Consider the following 18,716-nt stretch of genomic DNA (forward strand, 5'->3'; position numbering starts at 1 on the left):
TCATCAGTTGGCTCCTTCGGGTGGGGCTAGTCTGACAATTGAGATTTACCACCCAAAGGAAAGGTTTATCCTTCATTCAGATGGATTTTTTTTTTTTTTTTTTTTAAAACCTTTATCTGAGCGCAGTGCCTCACAGTGCCTTATAAGCCTCTTTGCGCTCACAAAGAGCACATCATAGCTCTTTATATCACATCATAGCGCGGTGCCTCTTGGCACATTATGGCGCGGTGCCTCTTGTCAGTGCCTTTTTAGTACCTAATGGGACCTCATAGTGTCTCTCAGTGCTTCAGGGTGCCCCTGTGCCTTGTAGTGCTTTTATAGGGTGTCTGTGCCTCATAGTCCCTCTTCGTAAGAAACTTAGTTGTGGAACCAGTACCATGTCTAACAAAACCAGGTCAGCGACTGTAAAAAAAAAATATCCTAGCCTCTGTTTTGAGACTGAGGGTAGCAGTATTCCTGGCTGGTGCTCAGCTGGCTCGGTGAAATGCCGATTGGAGGCAGGTAACAAGAGCGCCTCCTTAGTTTTGCAAGCTAATAATAAACCTTGTACGTTTTCACCCTTAAAGGTAAGAGCCATCATGTAGTGCTCATACAGCCATTGTGGGTTTGGTCCAATCAAGCGCAGTTTTCTTGCTTTTTACATGTTGCACAGAAGTCGTAAACTTTAATATTTCTGGTCTTGTCCAAGTACTGACTAAACAGGACAGACCCTGACTACTCATATACTGCTCAGCTAACCCAGCTTGATCAAACAAAACAATATTTATCCAAGGTAACCACTGATACTTGTGGAGTCTGGCCTGTGTCTCTGATTAGCTCCAAGACGCATACCATCTGCTCTGCTCTCCAGCAGTCTGACTAAGGTGAATGCTTAGCCTGCTCTGCTGCTTAGCTCTCCAGGTGCCCTAATCAAGACTGGTAAAGCTATTATTTAACCCAGTCCTACCTGGGTTTGCTTCAACCCGAAGGGGCTACTGAGATTCCTGAGAGTCAGACCATTGGAAATGGACTCTAGAAGAACTGCTAGTGAATCTGCAGTTCCAGATTGCAATATAGTTGTATACCTCCTTAAATGCGTATACTATCAGGTTCCAATTCACATGAAACATCAAATTCCTGAGAATAGTTCTTGGTATAAATGAAGATTTAGGCTTTCAGTTTGTCCTTCCATTCAGATGTTAATGAGCCTTAAGGCTTTATGGAGGATTATAGTAGTTAGGACAGCTCACATATCGAAGGAAGAGGCATTGACAATAGTTTACCTCAACTATTTCAAGATTATCGTCAGACCCATCGAGTGCTGCAAAACTCACTGGGCAGTGAGTAAGAGCCGTAGTCTTCCAAGGTAGAATAAGGAGTCCTGCCATATGGCAAAATTAAAAGCAGTCTGGCCACAACTGTGAACGAGGCAATATTGCTGTTAATAAGTAATCTCTTACATTCCAGTAGTAGCATGGTCACAGGTACACACCCATGGGCTGCCTCTAAAGACCCGGTTCCTCTAACCTGAAGAAGCTTTAGGCAGTATATAAGAAAGCTCCATTCATCTATATATGGTCACCATGTAAAGGTCTTGTCATACAATAGAGTAGCTTTATCTTACATAAACCATTATGGAGGAACTCTGCCAAGATCCCTAATGACACTTATGTCTAATCAGTTCAGATGGCGAAGTCTCACCTTTTATCTTTAACAGCACCTCATATAAAGAGAAAGAGCGAATTGCAAGTGGACCTTTTTAGCCGTGGACTACTGGAACAGTGTCCAACCTTCATTGAATAAGCAAGGAATGTGAAAGTGAGTTTGGATCTAGGCCCATTTTCAGTCCAAAGATGGCACCCTGGGATGTGAATCCAGTGCTTACGGCTGTAACAAGCCTTTGCTTGAACCCATAGATTCAGGGTCTTCACAATAGACTATTATCCCGGTGGCCCTGACTTCAGCATGGTAAATTATGGCATTCAAGCTTTTTTGGTTAATCCTTTGTTTATACAGATCCTAGAAGATGGGTCGGTTCCGGAGCTACCTGATCTTCTGAAGATGGCTTCCAATTTCCATAGAAGTCAAGAAATTATGCACCCTACTTTCTGTGCTAATCCAGGGAATCCATGGCAGAACAATAAGAAACCTCCTGGGCGGAGGAGGCCGGGGGTACGATAAAGCAGATATGTAGAGCGGCAACCTGGTCTTCCCCCTCTACCTTCTTTAACCTCTGCCGGCTAGTCTTAACCTCTTCTTCGGACCTTACTTTCGGGAGAAGGGTTCTGGAAGCTGTGGTTCTCCCCTAATGAGTCACTTCTCTGTAATTCTCTCCGTGGTGCCGTCATGGGGGAAGGAGAAAGACGTAGTTACTTACCGGTAACAGAATTTCTCAGAGCCCATGACGGCACCCGTACATTCCCTCCCTTCACGTGTGGGTGCGCACACTTATTAGTTAATTATTGTAGCCATGTGGTGTGTCTGAGGTCTTAAATTGTAAAATTTTTTGTTACTAACCTGGTGGTCCTCTCATGCTCTGTAAACAACTGATGCGGGAGAGAGGCACCGCCCTTTTTATCTGTAGGTTTCCTGTCCTTGAAGGGCGGATCCCCTCTCTCCGTGGTGCCGTCATGGGCTCTGAGAAATTCTGTTACTGGTAAGTAACTACGTCTTTTTTTATAAAAATAAAAAAAAAATGTTCCTGTGCTGAGATAATCTTATCAATGTGCCCCTACTGTGTACTGTGTAATGGCTGTGTCTGACTGTGCAAGAACATGGTCTGATCATACCTCCGCTCCTGGACAGGGGAGGAAGCAAAAGAGAATATATAGACATTACAGCAGGGGATCACAGCTGATTATTTCTTTGAAGTAAAATATTGTTTAAAAACAAAGCATTTCCCCGGCCTATCTGACAAAAAGAATCAGCTGTGATCCCATTCTGTCCTGTCTGTATATTCTCGTTTGCTTTGTCCCCTGCCCAGGAGATGTGGTATGATCAGACCATGTTAATGTATGGTCAGACACAGCCATTACACAGCACACAGCAGGGACACGTTTATAAGATTATCTCACCACAGGAACATTTATTTTTTTTAAACCCATCCAATTGTGGAAATTATTATTCCATTGCATTGTACTTGAATTGCAGTACATGCTCAGTTTCACGGATGCCTGCATCAGTCTTAGAGGTTGTCCACTAATTTTACATTGATGACCTATCCTTAGCTTCACCATATCGCTGAGCACTCACAAATAGATGTGCCAGCATGTTACCAGATTCTCCCATCAACTGAATCCCTGTATTATTCAGACATGCATCAGGAGCACTGAAGAAGAGTAGCAAACCCATTACTGTCTGCAGTATTTATCCAATATTTTAGAGATTTCTCGATCTTTGAGCTGTATCATCCTCTCGCTTTCCTAAAATTACACTAAAATGGCTTCTGCATTCCTTCCTTTCTATCTCTCCGATCTATTAGTTCAGTCCTTACACTCCTCCTGTAGCCAGGCCGGTCCTGTATTTGGGTAGTCATGGTGGCAGTGACCCGGTCCTTGACCCAGGGTGGTCAATTAAAGTACAGTGAAAGTCAATTGGGGAAATAAAGATTTGGGGATAATGTTTGTGACGCCACCCGTGGTATGCGGCTACATGGGGCCACCGCTGCGGTGCAGATCCTCTGGAGCTAATGGTGACGCAGCAAGGATAGTTCAGCTCTCCACGGCTAGAGCTAAGCTCCAGGGCAGTATATGGTGATTTGAAAAGGTAGATGTTGCTGGTGTAGTGCAAGGCAGGTGATGGCGCAGCAATTATTCAAGGACACAGTGGGGTGCAGTCTTCAGGTTTTACTCAGTTAAGTTCTCCAGGTTACAGTTACCAGTCTGTAACCGCCCACGTCGTCCTGTGTCCTCCGGGGAAGTGATCCAGCCAACTCTCAGATATTTTGGAAGCACTTGAACGGGACCCCTTTCTTATGTACCTTCCCAGGTCGTCTCTCTCTGCGCTGGCTCTCGCCCTCCTGCCCTGCGCCTCAGTGTCCTGAGCCAGTGACCGCTGGCCTTGTTGGACGACGTCCTCTGAGTCCCCTTGGTCCTATATGGCCACCTTTTTCAGCGATTTTATGTGTGGATTGTGGCTACGGCACTTGATGATACTGCAACCTCCAGTTTGCTTGCTGAGACTTGAAGTACTCGACTAGTCTGGAGCTGGTCCCCCACTGCGGCCTGATCCCTCCACTGTCAGCGTGAACTCGGGGAAAACGGGTGGACTCCGCACTTGCCGTGCCCCTAGGATCCCCTATATATCTGGAGCCTTTCCCACAGCTCCTGTCCTCTCTCCAACTCTCCTTCTGGGCCTCTCTCACTGGGCCCCGCTCCTCTGCTCCCCTGAGCTGAACTCCTTCTAGATCTTTCCTCCCTTCTTTTTATATGCTTCTACCAGTGCTCTGCTAAACCTCTTCCTACACCCACTACATGGTTCCCTCTCTTTTGGTGTCCCCCCACCCCTTCCAGCCAGGTACAGGGCTTAGAAGTGACCAAGTGCATCTTGCCCCTCCTGGTATGGAGTGGTGTAGTGTTGGATGTAGGTGTGTGGGTCCTGGGTAGTGCTCCCTCCTTACCTGAGAGTGGGGTACCACACCTCTGGCTGAGATACAGTACCTCTGTGGCGACTGGACCCGCAGGGGCACCACATGTACACTGCTGATTTTGCAAGTTTTACCCACATACAAAGAATGGAAAGATGTATGTATAATAAATAAATAATTTTATTTTTATTTTTTTTATTGCATGAAATAAGTGTTTGATACAATAGAAAAACAGAATTTAATATTTGGTACAGAAACCTTTGTTTGCAATTACAGAGGTCAGACGTTTCCTGTAGTTTTTGACCAAGTTTGCACACACTGCAGTAGGGATTTTGGCCCACTCCTCCATACAGATCTTTCAGGTTTCGGGGCTGTCACTGGGCAACATTGAGTTTTAGCTCCCTCCAAATATTTTCTATTTGCTTCAGGTCTGGAGACTAGGCCACTCCAGGACCTTGAAATGCTTCTTACGGAGCCACTCCTTAGTTGCCCTGGCTGTGTATTTAGGGTCATTGTCATGCTGGAAGTCCCAGCCAAGACCCATCTTCAATGCTCTTACTGAGGGAATAGGTTGTTGGCCAAAATCTTGCGATAAATGACCCCATCTATTCTCCTTTCAGTACGATGCAGTCGTCCTGCCCCTTTGCAGAAAAGCACCCCCAATGTATGATGTTTCCCCTACCATACTTCAAGGTTGGGATGGTGTTCTTGGGGGTTGTACTCATCCTTTTGCCTCCAAACACTGTGAGTGGAGTTGATGCCAAAAAGTTTTTATTTTGGACTCATCTGACCACATGACCCTCTCCCATGCCTCCTCTGGATAATCCAGATGGTCATTGGCGAACTTCAAACAGGCCTGGACATGTGCTGGCGTGAGCAGGGGGACCTTGCTTGCCCTGCAGGATTTTAATCCATGACAGCGTAGTATGTTACTAACGGTAATGTTTGAGACTGTGGTCCCAGCTCTCTTCAGGTCATTGACCAGGTTCTCCTGTGTAGGTCAGGAATCGACCCAGAACTTTCTCAGAATCATCCTTACCCCCCACGGGGTGAGACCTTGCATGGAGCCCCAGACCAAGGAAGATTGACAGTTATCTTGTGTTTCTACCATTTTCTAATAATTTTGCCAACAGTTGTTTTGCTTTTCAATAAGCTGCTTGCCTATTGTCCTGTAGCCAATCCCAGCCTTGTACTTTTGTCCCTGATGTCCTTAGACAGCTCTTTGGTTTTGGCCATGGTGGAGAGGTTGGAGTGTGATTGTGTGGACAGGTGTGTTTTTTTTTTTTTGTTTTTTTTTTTATACAGGTGATGAGTTCAAACAGGTGCAACTAATACAGGTAATGAGTAGGAGGGCTTCTTAAAGAAAAACCAACAGGTATGTGAGAGCCAGAATTCTTGCTGGTTGGTAGGTGATCAAATACTTATTTCATGCAATTTAATTATCTAAAAAACATACAATGTGTGTTTTGTTTTTTTTGTTTTTTTTTATTTTAGATTGTCTCACAGTTGAAATGTACCTGTGATAAAAATTACAGACCTCTTTATAGGTGGGAAAAATTGTAAAATTGGCAGTGTATCCAATACTTATTTTTCCTACTGTAGATAGAATGCATATCCACATGTACTACTGTCCAAATTGTTTTCTTTTAATACATTTTAATCATCAAAAAAAAAAGTTAACCAGAATGATACATAAAACTATAAAGTAAATAAAAAATAACTTTTATTAGAGCTCCATATTTAAATGCCTGTCAGATTGATAGGCATTTCTGGTGTTCGGAGTGCGCTCCAGCTGCTGTAGTTACAGGTGGCAACTACCTGGTATGTTCTGGACTCCTGAGCCCTGTCCATACACGGGGACCCAACATAAGACCTCTTATGTCTGAAAGGGGTTAAACAATACCCCTCTAATAGATTGTGTTCTACTTCTTCATACAAGAAAAAAAGGCAAACTATACAGAATTCAGAGCAGCCCTTCCTGCCCCCCCCCTCTTCTTCTTCTTTTTTTTTTTTTTTTAAACTTTCGATACTTGGGTTCACAGTTAGGCAGCCACCACATAAGCATTTTGTCATCCTTTTTCATCTCTCCATTATGTAGACATCTGTTCTGTTTTTGAGATTGCTCTGAAGTGTTGTCCAGACTAGTTGAATGTCACATTCTTTCCGATTTTTGGAATTGTAATTATGAATCTGTTTTTATATTTTAACAGGCACTTGGAAATTGCCCATATCCTTGTTTTTTAATAAAGTACTTTCTTTTTCCAGCAGAGAATTGCTTTCAGAGAATACGCACTTCTGAACTGTTCGTTCAGTTGATGGTTTTGTATGATTTATGAATCTAAAGAAAATGTTAAGGGTAACCGGTCATGTCACTTCTATAAGTTAAACTGTCCCCAGGTCCATGTTAGTGATGCAATGTGCATCACTAGCATGCTTTTTCTATGCAAATTGCATTGTGAATGGGGTCCCTGCACTTCTCGCCCATGCAGTGAAGCGGTGTTGAGTTCACAGCTTCACTGTGTGCACGCGCGGGGGGAGCCATACATCACGGTGCACACGCGGGGACCCCATTCACAATGCGCAAGTGCATTACACATTACCTGCACTTGCGCAATGGGACAAACACACTGAACGCTGGATAACAGATTGAAAGTGCGCAAGCACAGAATAAAGATTCAAATTGAATAGGCCGCGACCAGGATGACGGAATACAGAAAGGAACACCGCTATGACTGAACAAGCAAGTAAGTTATAAGTATATAAAGTGCTTTTAGCAAGTGACTATTACAGTGATGCACATTGCATCACTAACAATAACCTAGGGACAGTTTAACTTATAGAAGTGACATGACAGGTTCCCTTTTTAATTTTTCCTATCCAGATCTGTGTTGCAAAATTCAGCATGGCTGAGTAAGGGTTTTATGAGTAGCTCCATTTTCTAATAAACCTAAATCAGTAGTTGTGACCTGGCTCCATTCACCCCTTCTGGTTCATGAGCTTTGTATATTAGGCTTTTCTGGGTTCTCAACGGTGTCGTAACTAGAGTTTTGGTTCCCGTTCTAAAACGTGTACCTTGGCTCCCACCTGCATGTTGGTCAGATGTATGGACCTTTTGTAGTGTTCTAGATCCTATAAAGACATGTGTTCATCCATGTAGTAATGTCCCCCTTTCTGGTAAAATGGGCTTATCCTTGTATAATGTCCGTTCTGATGCTCTTTTTCAGCACACAAAATATACTGGCTTTGATGGGCATGCCAACCAAGGCTGTGGAGTTGGTAAGCCAAACCACCGACTACGACATTTCACTGACTTCAAGTACCAACTCCACAGCCCTGCCTCACTACTGAGCGTGTACATAAAGTGCTGCACAGATTTATCTCAACTAAAAGCCGAGATCCTTAGATCAGGAACAGAACAAACATTTATAGGACATTTCATAACAGAACATTCTGCATTGAACTACTGTGCCCAATTTATTATATATTCTAGGAGTCTGAGTCAGTCCATTTATTCCGACTCCACGACTCCAACTACTCCACAGCCCTGATGTCAACATCAACTGTTGGCTTCTTTATTGGCCGGCAGCATATATTGCAGGGCAGGGACCTGGTTGTTCTGTGCTGCAATACAGTTCAGCTGACCAAACAAATATTGATAAATCATATATTGATATGTCTTCCCATTAGTGCTTATGGATAGTCAGTGGAGTGGCTTCCTCCAAATTTAATGTCTACATATGAAATATTAAAGGTATTCACAAACCACTCCCACATATATAATTTAAATTTTATATATATATATTTATATAATATATGCTCTGACAGGAATACATTTTGAAAAAAGTTTTTACAACAGGAAGAAGAATCAAGTAATGCAAGTGGTACGTCCATTAAAGGGCAATACTAGCAGTTTACATATGTTACAATTATATCCCATAACCAAACGCCAATCCAGCATAGTTGCTCATAATTAAAGGGGCAGATACATGTCATAAATACTATTGCTGCTTACCCATATTGTAAAGTGGAGACCACCTCAGCCACCCAGACTTGCTTTTCGCAAGAAATGCTTTCTCAAGTTCATAAAATGATGTCAAAGATTATGTAGAAAGTTACTTGATAGGAGGATATAATAAAATGCAATTTGTCAAATGTGACGCAATAAAATGCCACTTAGATGACTGACGTCTCCTACTCCTTTTTTTTTTTTTTTTTTTTTTTTTAATTTCCCAGAAATACTGGGGAGCTAATATTATCAGCAATAAAGATACAGCTGATTAAAGGAAGAGGCAGCGGGGATTCGTTTAGTGAGGCTGTAATAGAAGTGGCACAAGAACTAGATCTGAGGTTTCAAAACCTTCTTAATTTATCCACTGAGAATGAGAGCTCCATAGGCATCAGTCCATCACGGGTAAGCAACATATTGTCAATATCGAGTTCATAAGGTTATTTATTTTTTGAGGGGGCATATCTTTGTGAATAAACCTGTATTAGTTTTGGGTTTTAATTTTTTTTTTTTTTTTTTTTTTTTTTTCTAGTAAGGTTTGGCTGTGCAGAAATCTTAAAATTTAAAAAATAGTATTTCACATTTCTTTTCTTGGTTCCAGTAAGATGTTACTCTTTTTGTATTTGGTGTGATTTATTTATTTTTTTTTCTGTATACTTGCAGCCTAAAATTCATGCAATAAACCGTGGCACAGCGTTATGTGGCAGAGAGACCATAAAAACACTGCTATTACTTTTGGATGAAGAAGCTGCTTACCCTCCCAGCAAAAACAAAGCAGATCTGTTATGTGCGGATGTAGATAATGCCATCTTTGGAGCAATTTCTCTTTTGTCACTTTTTAGGTAATGGGTTTTATATAATTTTTTTTTGTGTGGTCTCAGATTATATATATATATATATATATATATATATATATATATATATATATATATATATATATATATATATATATATATATATATATATATATATATATATATATATATATATATATATATATATATATATATATATATATATCTATCTCAAATCCCTATTAAAAAAATAGTGTATATATTAATATATTACTGATAATATTTAAAAAGGAAATACTAAAGGCAATTCCTGAACAATAAACACTTATACATATATCTATGTGGTTACCAAAGATATTCCAATAAACCTCACAGAAACTGGAAAAAGAAGTATTGTTTGGTCAAATTAAAGGGGTTGTCCACTACTTTAGATTACCCCTAAAATGTATCCCCCCGGGGCCCCTAAGACTTTTTATAATTACCTTTAGTTGTATGTATTGCCTGTGAGTGGCGCTATCACTGGTCGCTCACAGGCATCACGTGACCTCCTGCTGCAGCCGCCTCTGACATCCGCTGATGTCACATCAAGTGCTGGCAGTAGCCGGGGGTCTCTGTCTTCCTGGTTCCACGGCAGGTCTCCTCTCCTATGCCCTACCAGCTATAAGTCTGCTGACCGGGTCCCTATTAATAGATGTATCTAATGTTGATGGGAAAGTTTAAACTTGAACACCGCCTACACACTCACTACTATTTGGAGTTCTGTATTGTGTAGGAATTTATTACTCAGGTAACATTGAAGATTCAGCCTTTGAAGAATAAAATGATTGGGTGAGGGGTGGTCTCAAGAAAAATGTTTTATATTCTATTCAGGTCTTTAGCTATAAATATGGCTTCAACATGAAGTGGTTTCAATCATGTCTATGGATACATATCAGCCATATTTGAATCTAAGTTTGTTCACTTGCAAATCTATTCCATTCACCTGAATGCATCCTGTGCATAGATTTCTCCAACCTTTTGTAGCAAATCAGCTGTGGGAATATACCCTAATGCAGATTTTTTTTTTTTTTTTTTTAAATCTTCTCTTACAGATCTCCTGAACAGAATGGATCCTCTCCTAAATCTCTAAACCAACGTGTCCAGAAGTGCTTGAACAAAAAAAACCCCAAGGTACATTAACTTGGATAATTTGAATTTGTTATGGCCAGGGCTGTGGAGTCTGTACAAAATGGACTGACTCCAACTCCTAAAATACATAATAAATTGGGTACAGTAGTTCAATGCAGTTTGTGGGGAATATTTTTTTTATAAGAATTTGGGAAAGTTATGAAATGTCCTATCCCTGATCTAAGGCTATGTGCCCACGATGCAGAAATGAAGCAGAAAATTTCTGCAGCGTTTCTGCATCTCCCTTGCCAGAAAAAACGCATGCAGATTGTACATGCGTTTTTCCTGCAGAATACATGCGGATTCACATGCGTTTACGCATGCGGACTACAAGCACTTTCTAGGCGATAGCATCACTTGGAAAGTGCTTGACAACTAGGTCACACTGTATAAATCCATGCAAACAGCATGGATTTATATAGTGTGACCGTAAAAAATAAAGCTATACTTACCGATCCCCCGCCGCGTGTGTTATCACGCTCCTTCCGGGTTGCCGGCATATCGCGAGACAGCCTGCGGTCACATGACCGCGACGTCATCTCAGGTCCTGGAAGATGAGCCCTGCCGGCCCGCGAGAAGGTAAATATAAACTATTTATTTTATTCTTTTTTTTCACAGGTACAATGGTACCCAGGTCTGGATGAGAGTCTTCTCTCCTCCAGAACTGGGTACCATCCGCACATTGAAACGCATATAATCCGTGTGTACAAATGTACAGACACTGATTCTATGCGTCTCAATGCAAGTCAATGGCGGCAATTCCGCTGTTCTTCCGCAAAATTAATGAACATGCTGCGGATTTTTGAGCGCCGCAGAAACGCTGTGGAATAATCCGCAGCATGTGCATTGACATTGCAGAATGCCATTGAGGACCATGTGGTGCGGATTACCAAGCGTTTTTGATGCGTTTCCGCGTGTGCACGCAGCCTAAGGGTCTAGACTTTTAGATGAGATGAATCTGTGCTACAGTAAATTTATAACTTTAAACATGAGCCATGTATGAGAGAGTTGGAGTTGGTCTCATGGAAATGTCGGAGGTTTGGCTTACCGACTCCACAGCCCTGGTTATGGCTCCTTTCTTCCTTCCTTTCCCTTTTTTAAGCCATGGTTGGGCTTAACCACTTCGCGCCAGAGCCTGTTTTTGCCTTCGTGACCAGGCCAATTTTTTCAATTCTGACCACTGCCAGTTTATGAAGTAATTACCCTGGAACGCTTCAACGTATTCCCCTGATTCTGAGATTGTTTTTTCGTGACATATTGTACTTCATGATAGTGGTAAAATTTCTTCGATATCACTTGCGTTTATTTGTGAAAAAATCGGAAATTTGGTGAAAATTTTGCAATTTTCAAACTTTGAATTTTCATGCCCTTAAATCAGAGAGATATGTCACACAAAATAGTTAATAAATAACATTTCCCACATGTCTACTTTACATCAGCACAATTTTGGAACCCAAATTTTTTTTTGTTAGGGAGCTATAAGGGTTAAAAGTTGACCAGCGATTTCTCATTTTTCCAACAAAATTTACAAAAACATTTTTTTAGGGACCACATCATATTTGAAGTCACTTTGAGAGGTCTTTATGACAGAAAATACCCAAAAGTGACACCATTCTAAAAACTGCACCCCTCAAGGTGCTCAAAACCACATTCAAGAACTTTATTAACCCTTCAGGTGCTTCACAGGAATTTTTGGAATGTGGATGAAAAAAATTAACATTTAACTTTTTTCACAAAAATGTTACTTTAGACCCAATTTTTTTATTTTCACAGGGGTAACATGAAAAAATGGACCCCAATTTTTTTTGTGCAATTTCTCTTGAGCGTGCTGATACCCCATATGTGAGGGATAACCACTGTTTGGGCGCACGGCAGGGTTCGGAAGGGAAGGAGCGCCATTAGACTTTTTGAATGTAAAATTTGTCTGAATAATTAGCGGACGCCATGTTGCGTTTGGAGAGCTCCTGATGTGCCTAAACAGTGGAAACCCCCCACAAGTGACACCATTTTGGAAACTAGACCCCTTAGGGAACTTATCTAGATGTGTGGTGAGCACCTTCACCCCCAGCTGCTTCACAGAAGTTTATAATATTGAGCCGTAAAAATAAAATTTTCACATTTTTCCCACAAAACCGTTTTTCATCCCTTAATTTTGCATTATCATAAGGGTAATGGGATAAATTGCACCATGAAATTTGTTATGCAATTTCTCCTGAACACGCTGATACCCCATATGTGGAGGCAAATTACTGTTTGGGCACATGGCAGGGTTTGAAAGGGAAGGAGCGCCATTTGACTTTTTGAATGTAAAATTTGTTTGAATAATTAGCGGACGCCATGTCACATTTGGGGAGCCCCTAATGTTCCTAAACAGTGGAAACCCCCCACAAGTGCCACCATTTTGGAAACTATACCCCTTAGGGAACTTATCTAGATGTGTGGTGAGCACCTTCACCCCCAGCTGCTTCACAGAAGTTTATAATATTGAGCCGTAAAAATAACATTTTCACATTTTTCCCATAAAAAATGTTTTTCATTCCCTAATTTTGCATTATCATAAGGGTAACAGGATAAATTGCACCATGAAATTTGTTGTACAATTTCTCCTGAGTACGCCGATACCCCATATGTGGGGGAAAACCACTGCTTTGGTGTACGGCAGGGTTTGGAAGAGAAAGAAGCGCTATGTTGGCTGGGATAGGCAGCAGACACCATGTCACCTTTGAAGAGTCGCTGACATGCCAAAACAGCAGAAACCCCCACAAGTGACCCCATTTTGTAAACTACACCTCTCAAGGAATTCATCTAGGGAAGTAGTGAGCATTTTTAATTTTTAAATTTATACCATTGGGCAGTGAAAAAAGCATAATTATATTTTTACCACAAAAAAATGTTTTACCCTCAGATTTTACATTTTCACACAGGGCAATGGGTAAAAATGGTGCCGAAATGTGTCACACAATTTCTTCTAAAAGTGGCAATACCCCATATGTGGCTGTATCGTACCACTTAGCCATACGGTGAGATTTGAGGGGGAAGGAGCGCTATTTGACAATTGGAGAACAAATTATTGTAGAATAGGCATTTGGATTTGGGAGCACAAAATTTTCTGAATTTCTTTTGGGGGGCAAGGACCATTTTGCTTTTCCAGAGCCTTTCTGCTACCAGTAACTTGGAAGTCCCTTATATTTTTAACAGATGATGGACCTGAGTGGGGACTAGCTTTTTTTGAGGACTGAGTTGAAGCTTTTATTGGGAACATTTTACATAACATTTATCCGGCGCTCTAGGCTGAGCACTTACATCGGGGTTTCCATCTAATTTTCCAAGTGATGTAATTCAGATGAAACCCCTGCAGGATCCATTCACTGTAATGAGGCAGCAGAGTTACTCTGGACTCCGTCTGGCCTCTGTTTAGTGGTGTCCTTTTTTTCAGAAGTGCACAAAACTGTGGCCAACCGCACTTTTATGCACGCCTAAAACAAATGACACCGTGGGATCCCAGGCTAGACTGCATCCACAGTGGCCTATATCTGCCTCATTACAGGGAATCTTCCATCACGGGTTCTGGCTGAATCACGTATTTCAGAGATTTACACGGAAACTCTGGTGTAAGTGCTCAGCGCAGAGCACAGGATAAATGTGAGCAGAGCCTTACTGGGATCTTTGGGAGACATAATAAACAAATCAGTAGCAGGTGAATAATATTTGTTTTATTTATTTTTTTATGCCGTTCCTAGTGTGATATAACTGATTAGATTACTTTATTCTTCGGGTCGGTGCGATTACAGAGATACCAGATTTATATCGGGTTTTTATGACTGACAGCTGTCACACACTAAAATACGCTTTTTTTGCAAAATCTAGTTTTTGCATCACCATATTTTGAGAGCTATAATTTTTCCATATTTCGGCCGTGACGGCTTGTTTTTTGCGGGACGAGTTGAAATTTTTATTGGAACCATTTTTGGGCACGTGACATTTTTTGATCGCTTTCTATTCCGTTTTTTGGGAGGTAAAGTTAACAAAAACAAACACTTCAGGAATTGTTTTTTGAGTTTTTTTTTTATGCCGTTCTGCGTGTGGTAAAAGTGATCAGGCAGCGTTATTCTTCGGGTCAGTACGTTTACAGCGATACTACACTTACTGTATTTTTTTTATGTTTTGGCGCTTTTACACAATAAAACAATTTTATAGAAAAAAAAATATTTTTTTTGCATTGCTTTATTCTGAGCGCTATAACTTTTTTATTTTTTGGCTGATGGAGCTGTGTGGCGGCTTTTTTTTGCGGAACAAGATGACGTTTTCAGTGGTACCATTTTTATTTCTATTCTGCTTTTTGATCGCATTTTTTTCCACTTTTTGTTTGGCGATATGATGAAAAAGCATATTTTTTTGCTCCGTTTTTTATTTATTTTTATTACGGTGTGCACAGAAGGAGTTAATTAGTGTGACAGTTTTATAGCTCGGGTTGTTTCGGACGCGGCGATACCAAATATGTGTACTTTTTTTGGTTTTGTAGTAATTTACGGATTTATTGGTTTAATATTTTATTTATTTATTTTGTGATTATTTTTTTTTTTTTTTTTTAATAGTTTAAAAACTTTTTTTTTTTTACTTAGTCCCTGTATGGGACATTAATTTTTATTTTTCTGATCACTGATCTCATGTAATGTAATACACATATATTACATTATATGAGATCTTCACTGACTGTTTCAGTCAGAGTCTCCTGTCTGACTTCAGCTACATACAGGCTGAAGTCAGACAGGAAGGACACCATATATGGCAGAGCTGGAGGCGGTCATGTGACCTCCAGCTGCCATAGCAACCCCAGGTCCTCAAACGAAACGGAGGTCTTCGGAGGTAAGTAAGACGACCCCCTCTCTTCCTGCTGTCTCCTATATGCCGCGATCACTATAGATCACAGCATATAGAAGACAGCAAAGGGTTAACATCACTGGGACCTGATCTAATCAGGTCCCGATGATGTACCCTGTCAGAGCTAACGCTCTGCACCGGAATCGCAGTGCTTGCAGGACCCTGGGGGTCCTGAGCACTGCGAGACCACCCACCGTTTTTAACCGTCGGCACTGCACAGAGCCCGGCAAGCGCCGACGTTTATCTACAGTGGGCGGTCGGGAACCGGTTAAAGGGACTCTGTTAGCAAAGAATGACTGTTCAAACCAAGTACAGGTGCTCGGGGCACCCTTGGCGTGACCAAACATTTAACTACACTTTCCCACCTACTTGTTTTCCATCCATGTGCAGCTTTGGCTATATAGAGCCAGAGAAGGGTAATCACAATAGAAGATGGAGGGACACAAGTAGTTGGGAAGATGCACTGAACTGTTTGGCCACGCCAAGGGTGCACTGTGCGCCTGTACATGGTTTGAACAGTCATTTTCTGCTGATGGTCCCTCTTAAAATAAACAGTAGCATACACACTTTCCTGCACCGCCACAGATCTGGGGCTGGCTGGTCTGGTCTGGAGGTCTGAGCTGGCTCTGGAAGCCATTGGACTGCTGTAGCCTGTGAATCAGCCATGTAGAATAGATGACATTTGATGTTTCTCTGACATACTTTACTTGTCATGTGACTTCTAAACAGAGCAAATTAAGGGGTATACCACCCTGGTTTTAAGGAGTATGAATTGAAAATGGTGGTCTCACAATATCTCCTCCAGGACTGAAAAAAATGGCATAATGCTTTGTGATCACCACTCCATTCAGACTCCACTGCAAGGAGGGCTCAAGACTGCCTTTCTAGTGCTTGACATGGCCCCTAGCAATTCTACATCTATCATCTTACCTGTAGACAGGTGATCTCTTAAGGATAGCAAATTGCATTTCCATTTTTAATTGCCCTCTTCAGAATAGAAGTGCTTTTGCCACTCACATACTCCTCAGCACAGAAGGAAGTCCTTTCACGATTATCTTGCCATGTAAACAGGCTGCTGATTAGTGTTGAGCGAATTTGTTCAGCATTTAAAATTCGGGTTCGTGTTCGGGGTTCCGGCTTGTTCGCGCCAAAAAATCTGCTCTGCAAATCAGGGATGTTCATGGGCGGAGCCTTTTTTTGTTTGTTTTTTTTTGCGCGAACAAGCCGAACAAATTTGCTCAACGCTATTGGTGATCACTCGGTGAACGAGCGAAATGCTTGTTCATCGGTGAATATGCTACACAACAGATCATTGTTCTCAGCAGTAAATCATACTGTGTAACCAGGACCCGCGCTGCAGAGAACTATGGCAGCCTGTTCACACTGAGCAATCTACAACATAACGCTCAGCGCATGGCTTACTGCAGTCTGCCTATGTGAAAAAGTCTATTAACTGCCAATCTGTAAATGTATATCGATTAGGCAGTCGCTTGGGGCCATATAAACAGACCTTTATGAACATTGTCATATCCTATAAGAGATTGGTCTTCATACACACTGCACTTAAATTCAAACTGAAACCATTTAGGACCTTGTGGGGAACTTTTTTTCTTTTTTTTTTTTTTTTGTTTTCCTTTAAATTTGTGGTTGATGTTGGCTGGCTCTCCCATGCCCTAATTACTTCTGTATCTCTAATACCATCCTATATAATGCCAGGTAATTAAATGTGATTCAAAATAATTATGTATGAATTATGTCATATGTTGACAACCTGCCGATTTTACACTACTTGTGTTTCATTGATGCCACTATTTGGTGGTTGAAGTTAACAATCATACAATTTAAAATTAGATTATATGTTCATTTCTCCAATAAAATATTTTTGAAATTTAAAAAAATAAAAAAATAAAAAAAATGGAAATGCAAAGCTGCAAAAAGATTTAGTATCAAATTGCAAGACTAGGAATGACTTGAATATTCTTAACGCCATGATATTATATATGTATACATAAGCTCTCACAATAGATTTACATGGCCACATGTATACATAGTGCAGCTCCGTGGAAAACCTTTATGTTGTCAATCTGTCATGATAGACCAGGGCTCCAATATAATGCTGTGTGACAGGCTGCACACTACTAGAACTGCTTCTATGCAAGCCCTTTTTAGTAACGTGACCCATCCAGACACGTAATCCTTGATTGCCATGTCTCCATCCCTTTGGCTGCTTAAACTACAATATTCTGTACTATTCTGATAACTCTCGTTAGAACAGCTTATGCTTAAAGAGGTATTCCCATTTCCAAATCCCTATCCCAATATAGTAGTTGGTATAATATTAGCAAATACCTCTAATTAGAAATGTAGTATAGTTCTCCTGATTCGCTATGTTGCTTTCCCCATGCAGTAGCTTGGATATCCATGGTTATGGCCACTGATTATGAGTTAGTTAGCTGTTAGTGGTCATAACCATGGATACATAAGCTACTGCAATGCCCTGGACATTGGGAAAGCTACATAGCTAATCAGAAGAACTATACTACATTTCTAATTGTCTATTAATAATAATAATCCCTTTAATTCTATATGTTCTTGGGAAAGGGATAGATGTAAAATCTGTCCAATAAAATATTTAAAAAAAAAAAAAATGTGCATAATTATATATTGTTACATTGAAATAAAATGTTTTACTTTATATATTTATATGGCTCTGTGCACATGTTGCTTATTTTTCCTTGCAGGTTTAAATCTGCAGCATGTCACTTCTTTCAGTGTTTTTGCTGCAGATTTAACCCTTGTTAATGAATGGGAAGAAATGCGTCAAACACTTGCATTTTATGCTGTTTTTTTCCTGCCAACACATCAGTGTTTGCAGAAAAATTTTCTTCTGCAAATACTGAACCTGCAAAAATATGCTGCATCAAAAACCCTATCAAAAGCTCATTGTGGGAATGTAGCCGAATACATCTGTTTTTTTTTTTTTTTTGTCTTCAGCTAAAGCAAAACCTGATTAGATCTCAATTTTCCTGCACCTATAAAGATGATGCTGCTACCCAAATCAAACCAATTGCCTTCCCTAGCATGAGTCAAGTTCCAACCTGTATTCACCCAGCGCCAAAGATTGTTCCAGTTCTCTGCTTTGATGATGCTATACCAACTGGTAATCATTTTATTTAGCTTTACCCTATGACCCTTGTATATTGTTTATTTTGTAAAGGCACTGAATCATGCATTGGACTGTTATGTATTGCATTATCTACAGATGAACCAGAAGCTTTATTTGCCATTTTCTCAAATCGCTGTG

General features: G+C 40.8%; 1 protein-coding gene across 3 annotated transcripts in view; it reads left to right on the plus strand.

The window, feature by feature from the left end:
• PARPBP (PARP1 binding protein) overlaps positions 1 to 18,716 on the plus strand; it is a 41,348-nt gene that overhangs the window by 21,678 nt on the left and 954 nt on the right. For all 3 annotated transcript variants that reach the window (XM_073651519.1, XM_073651517.1, XM_073651516.1), the window contains exons 7-10: positions 8,798 to 8,975; positions 9,234 to 9,412; positions 10,456 to 10,534; positions 18,407 to 18,572. In XM_073651519.1, the coding sequence (XP_073507620.1) occupies positions 8,798 to 8,975; positions 9,234 to 9,412; positions 10,456 to 10,534; positions 18,407 to 18,572 (602 nt within the window). The remainder of the gene's footprint in view (positions 1 to 8,797; positions 8,976 to 9,233; positions 9,413 to 10,455; positions 10,535 to 18,406; positions 18,573 to 18,716) is intronic.

The sequence above is a fragment of the Phyllobates terribilis genome, unplaced genomic scaffold, assembly GCF_046119375.1.
Source record: "Phyllobates terribilis strain yellow unplaced genomic scaffold, ASM4611937v1 Scaffold_11__3_contigs__length_659146591, whole genome shotgun sequence".
Classification (NCBI taxonomy): Eukaryota; Metazoa; Chordata; class Amphibia; order Anura; family Dendrobatidae; genus Phyllobates; species Phyllobates terribilis.